Source organism: Chiloscyllium plagiosum, chromosome 16, assembly GCF_004010195.1.
Source record: "Chiloscyllium plagiosum isolate BGI_BamShark_2017 chromosome 16, ASM401019v2, whole genome shotgun sequence".
Lineage (NCBI taxonomy): Eukaryota > Metazoa > Chordata > Chondrichthyes > Orectolobiformes > Hemiscylliidae > Chiloscyllium > Chiloscyllium plagiosum.
The window spans coordinates 24,698,995-24,705,597 of NC_057725.1; the positions used below are offsets into that span (position 1 = coordinate 24,698,995).

Consider the following 6,603-nt stretch of genomic DNA (forward strand, 5'->3'; position numbering starts at 1 on the left):
AACTCGATCCCCTGACCTGTCCGGACTTGTCCGACCTGCCCAGCTCCTTTTCCACCTATCCACTCCACCCTCTCCTCCCTGACCTATCACCTTCATCTCCTTCCCCACTGACCTATTGTACTCTATGCCACTCTCTCCCACCCCCACCCTCCTCTAGCTTATCTCTCCACGCTTCAGGCTCTCTGCCTTTATTCCTGATGAGGGCTTTTGCCCGAAACGTCGATTTTGCCTGTCCTCGGATGCTGCCTGAATTGCTGTGCTCTTCCAGCACCACTGATCCAGGCACATGCTTGCCTCTGGACTATTTTCAAAGCACCTGTCCAATGGTGCTAATGGTTCATGAATTAAAACCAATTGAGGCTACCCTTCATGAGTTGATTTGATTTTCCAGGAGTTTGATCTCTCCCCAGTGATGGCTGGAGCCTGTAGATGGTGTAGATGAAATGGTGGAGGCCTCCTGCCAGTAGGGTGTCGATAGGGTGACGTTGGAAGGGATGTTTCTGGGAGTTTAGCTGGAGGGATATCTACTATGCCTCCATTGGTTGCGCTGTTGTCTTTGAGTCAGAGAGTTTTAGTTTCAATCCCCCTTCAAGACCTGGTCACAAGAATTGAGGCTGAAATTCTTGCGAAGTACCATTGCACTGTCAGAAGCATTTTTGATGAATGTTAAACCAATACCTTATTGACATTTTCTAGGTGGTTGGAAAAGATCCCCTGACACTATTTCAGGGGATCCCCCTCTGCTATGTTGGTCTGCCAGTTGTACCTATTATAGATATTTTCAAATCAATTGGCTCAGAGATGTTATGAGACACCTCTGGAGCAGGTATAACTTGACCATGGGCTTTCTATATATTTAGCATCATTTATGTCTTCAGACAGGGCTCTTGCAGTTTCTCACCTACAGCAGCAGCACCCACCTCTCTCAATGGAGTTGCTGTCTGATAAAAAAAACATTCAGACATCCCCTGTAGCCCTCTTGGCTGTGGACTCCATCCTCTGTCCTTAATTTGATTGGGTTCCTGAAGGAACTTAGCTTATAATCTTGGCTGATATTCCATATAAAGAATTTAGACAACGTAGTTAAGACTATGTTGAATTGTAGGATAGCCTGTCCTGCTAAAATGAGATTACAAATTCCTATTGTGCTATTTGAAGAAGGGCAGGATGTTGGCCTGGTGTCTTGGCCAACATCACAAAAGGTGGATTAGGCTAAGGCCACCCCTAATATTTGTCTTATTCATTTCACTGTTGTTCATGAGATCTTAATGTGTGCAGACTGCCTTCTGTATTTCCCTGTGTTTCAACAGTAATGGCTTTATTGGCCTTGGAATGTTTCCGCGTTCCGAAGATGGTCAAAATTACTTCATATATGTGCTTCCTTTTATACTTTCCTCTTAGGTAGAAAACATGATGTCAGTGTTGGATGAAAACTTTGCAATTCCATTGAAGATGTGCAATCACAGTATTCTCTTCTTTGTTCGTTAGTGTGCGATGTCATACCTGCATTAGTAAAGTGATGTTCTCTTAAATCTCTTTTGTTGTTTTTTCTTTCCATAGGCTCATCCTGAAATGGTTCTAACTTACATTGGGGAACTGAAGTTAAGTGTAGATGCGATCCAGACTCGACAACATTTTGAGTCGTGTTCTTTAAATGACCAGGGGCGGAACAGCAATTTGGAAGAAGAGGTCAGTAATAGAGAAAGAAAGCCTGAAATTGTGTGCAAAGTTGTTATGTGCAATCAAGTTCTGCTAAAATTCACTGTAGATTCAGCATAGCTGTTTTTTTTACATTTTTAAATGACTGCTTGTTAGTACAGAAGGGACAAGAAGTTAAAACTTTTTATTTTGTACTGAAAAGAATTACACATAAGAAACAGATGCCATTTTATACAGCAAGGAAAGAGAGTGCTGATTGGGTCATCATTAGCATGGAGAGACATCCAAAATTCCCTAGACTCTGAAAAGCTCACACTGATTGGAATGTAATCAGATTGGAATGTAAAATGCCAGAATTGTAACATCACAGTTCAAGAAAGGAGAGAGAGACTGAAAGCAGAAAGCCATTGGCCAGTTAGCCTAACAACTGTCATTGAAAACATGCTAAAATCCATGATTAAAAGATAGCAGTAGTGGGACTTTTAGAAATTCATAACAATATCAGGAAGACGCAATGTGGTTTTGTGAAAGGAAAATTGTGTGTGTCAAATTTATTAGAATCCTTGATTATGTGATATCAGGGTTGACTTAGGGAAACCAATAGATTTGTATATGAATTTCCAAAAGGCATTTCAAAATGTGCTGCGAAATATTACTGCACAAGATTTGAGCTCATGGTGTTGAAGGTGAGATATTAGCACGAAGATGCCAACTAACAGTGACAAAGTAAGATGACTAAATGGGTCATTTTCAGCTTGGCAAACTGTAACTTGAGGAGTGACATGGGGGTCAGTATTAGGCCCTCAACTATTTATATTTGGTATATCTTAGATGAGGGAACTAATTGTCTTGTAACCAAATTTTCTGACGATACAAAGTTAGAAAAGCAAGCTGTATGGAGTGTACAGATTATGTAAGGGGTGCTGATAGTTTAAATGAGTGAGCAAAGAAATGGCAAATAGGGTGTAATGGAATGAAATGGAAGGTTTTCCACTTTTTGGCAGGAAGGAATGTTCACTCTAAGCTGTTCAGACGGTCTGTGCACAGCATGGACTTTTGACTTCTCGTTCTGGAAGTTGCTACTGCAGATGGATTTCTGAGATCTGCACAGCAACAGGAAGTATGAGGGGGAAAGTGGGCAGTAAGAACAGAAAAACCATCTTACTTAAGTTGAGAGAGAGAGAGAGAGACTGTAGAATGCTGCAGTATAGCTGATTCCGGTTTTTGTTAGACATGAATCACAAAATGATAGTAGCTAGGTAAAGAATGGAATTATGATGGCCTATGTTTCAAAGGGAATGAAGTATAAAAGTAGGGAAGCTTTTGGTACAAGTGTACAGGGATTTGATGAGACTATCAGAGTACTGTGTACAGTTTTGGTCTGCTTACTTGAGGGGGACCTATTTACATTGGAATTAGTTTGGAGATGTTCGCAAAGTTGAGCACTGGCACAAAGGGATTGTCTTATGAGGATCAATCGAGCCTATTGGTGTTTAGAAGAAGGACAGGTGATGTTACTGAAGATTCTGAGGCAGCTTGACATGGATGCAATCTTGAATTAAAGCACACAGCTTAAAAGTAAGTAATACCTCATTTAAGATGGAGCGAAGGAGAAATTTATTTTTATTCATTAATGGATTATGAGCTCTGCTGGGTAGGCCAACATTAATTGTCCATGCCTAGTTGCCCTTGGAAAGTGATGGTGAACTGTCAACCCAAACTCCTATAGTCCATTTGATGTTGGTGCGCCCACAATGCTGCTGAGGAGGGAGTCCTAAAACTTTGACCCAGCAACAGTGATATTTCAAAGTCAGGACGGTGATTGTCTTGGAGAATGTGTAGGTGGTCATGTTTCCACGTATTTGCTGCTTTTCATCTCAAGATGGTAATATTTCTTTGTGTAGAAGGTGCTAGATATAGTCCTTTGGTGAATCTCTGCAGTACATTTTGTAGATGGTACATACTATTGTTAGTGTGTGCTGGCTGTAGAGGGAGTGGATGCTTGTGGATGTGATACCAATCAAGCAGGCTGCTTTGTCTTGGATGGTGGGTGTGTTGTTGGAAAAGCACAGCAGATTAGGCAGCATCCGAGGCGCAGGAAGATTGATGTTTCGGGCCGGAGCCCTTCATCAGGAATCTTTTTGGAATCCATTTCCTGATGAAGGGCTCCGGCCCGAAACGTTGATTTTCCTGCTCCTCCGACGCTGCCTGACCTGCTGTGCTATTCCAACAACACACTCTCAACTCTGATCTCCAGCATCTGCAGACCTCACTGTCTTCTTGTCTGAGATGGTGTCAAGCTCTTCATGTTGTTAAAGCTGCACTCGTGCAGACGAATGTCTCTGAGTCATTAGCTTTTGGAATTCATTTTCCCAGAAAGCAATAGACACTGTTGTCCAAGTATATTCAAAGCTTAATTAGACAGATTTTTGATCAACATGGCAGTTGACTGTTGTTGATTTAAGAGTGAAAAATGGAGTTTTGCTTTAATCAGTGTACCTATGATCTTGTTAAATGACGAAGCTAGTTCAATACGTGAATGGTCCATTTCTGCTATTTATTGTAAATCTTACAATTCTTATTTGCTGTGGATAGAATTGCAAATTAGAATGGAATCAACCTGCAAAATATAAACAAAAATGCACCTCCGAATCTAATTATTTTTAAACAAAAATACAGTGCAAGAGACCTGAAATGAATGTAAGTGAAAATGAAATAAAAATCTGAAAATGCTGGAAACGCTCAGGATTGCATTTGTGAAGAGGTAGAAATATAGAGTTATCATTTCAGGTTGATAACTTTGAACTTTTCAGACATTCAACCTAAAATATTAGCTCTGTTTTTCTCTCTCCACAGATCTTGTCTGACCTGTTTTGAGCATTTTACTGTTGTTATGAAAATTTGGATTGCTTTGAACTGATTTTGCCATCTCAGTGCAGAGGCTGCGGTTAGATCTTAACCTCAATTCCATAACAAATATTCCAGCTAAGACTTTACTCTGTCATGGGGCATACAAATATTTTAAGCAATTGATGGCATTCCTTTTGTGTGATAGTTTTACACAGGCATGTATCTGTTTATTTTCAATGGATTAGCAAAGATTGTGAACATTGGACCACCATGGTACAGTATTAAGCGGTTGTGTTGTGTGGTGTCATATCTCAGTTATTTTTTGCTCGGAAACCCAAGTGCCACTTTTTTCTCTAAAAGATAACACTCAGTGTAAGTATACTGCTTAAAATCCTAGTTCTGAGTTTGAATTGCCAATATCATTGTGCCACCACTCTCATAATGGCATACTCCCTGTTTAGTAGCTTGACCAAGTGTGTCAATGGGTCAGCTTTCTGGCCAGAATGCCCCATTTAAGAGCAGGTGTTTAGTCCCATTCAAATGGATCATTAACTTGGTTAATGAAGTGGCCAGAAATGCATTAAGTTTCTAAAAAACATCATGAGTGATATAAATGGATGTTGTTTCAATTAAGTTTTTTCTTCTTCAACTAATTCAGATAGAAAGATTTTGATTTTTTTTTAAAATAACCTGACTGGTGTAAACGCAGTAAGAATACATGGCTGAGAAATAATCTTTGAAATGATAAACTTATTTTGTTTCTTTAATTCATTGATAAGCTGAGGTAGAGGACAACTGCATCAATGACCAGCTTCTCTTAATGAGAATTAGATATATGAAATAAAAGCGGTAGTTTGTGGTGGTATCAAATTTGTCTTTTATCAGCCAAAGACAGTTAAACAAATTCTTCATTTTAAGCAACACAGTATGACTGACTGAGAATAGGAAATGGTGCGTTAATCTTAACATGAGCAAGAATATGTAGGAATGATGTGTTTAAGGATTGCAAATTGTATTTTTAAAATATCTCTTAGTATTTATAAAGAAAATGGTTAAATGATTATTGTTATGGCACTATATATTATTGACGCAACAGAAAGTACTGGAAGATCTCAGCAGGTCTGGTAGCATCTGTGGAGAGAGATCAGAGATAATACTTCAAGTCCAGTGACCCTTCTTCAGAACAGATTTATTTCAGATTTCCACATTTGCATTCTCTTGGGTTTGTTTTAATGTTGGATACATTGGTGCAACTATCAACTTTTTGAGTGTTGTATGAAGCTGATAAAAGAGCTATGAGGGGATTACCTGGACCATTTTTAAAAAACAATCATCACAGGATGTGGGCATTACTGGCTATATTGCCCATCCTTCATAATGAGAAGGCCATTTAGAATCAACCACTTGGCTCTCTGAGCAGGGAAGGGTGATAGATTTCTTTCCCTAAACTACATAAAAGAACAAGTAAAGTTCAAAGTTTGTGCGAAGATTTGTAGCTCGGGTGCTCGTTGTTGTGGTTCTGTTCGCCGAGCTGGAAGTGTTTGTTGCAAACGTTTCGTCCCCTGGCTAGGCGACATCATCAGTGCTTGGGAGCCTCCTGCGAAGCGCTTCTTTGATGTTTCCTCCGATGTTTATAGTGGTCTGCCCCTGCCGCTTCCGATTGTCAGTTTCAGCTGTCCGCTGTAGTGGTTGGTATATTGGGTCCAGGTCGATGTGTTTGTTGATGGAGTTTGTGGATGAATGCCATGCCTCTAGGAATTCCCTGGCTGTTCTCTGTCTGGCTTGCCCTATGATAGCAGTGTTGTCCCAGTCGAATTCATGTTGCTTGTTGTCTGCGTGTGTGGAAACAAAGGATAGCTGGTCGTGTCGTTTCGTGGCTAGTTGATGTTCATGTACTGCGACCCCTAGGACTCATAACAGCACACAAACCAACAGCCACGCTCAGACAACAACTCAACAGAACGAAGGACCCGATACCCAACATGAGCAAAACTAATGTAGTGTACAAAATACCATGCAAGGACTGCACAAAACACTACATAGGACAAACAGGAAGACAGCTAACAATCCGCATAAATGAACATCAACTAGCCA

At 40.3% G+C, this 6,603-nt stretch overlaps 1 protein-coding gene across 3 annotated transcripts in view; it reads left to right on the plus strand.

Moving 5' to 3' along the window:
• The window catches only part of LOC122557702 (doublecortin domain-containing protein 1-like), a 544,701-nt gene that overhangs the window by 307,506 nt on the left and 230,592 nt on the right, over nt 1-6,603 (plus strand). For all 3 annotated transcript variants that reach the window (XM_043705576.1, XM_043705578.1, XM_043705577.1), the window contains one exon: nt 1,561-1,689. In XM_043705576.1, coding sequence (XP_043561511.1) covers nt 1,561-1,689 — 129 coding nt within the window. The remainder of the gene's footprint in view (nt 1-1,560; nt 1,690-6,603) is intronic.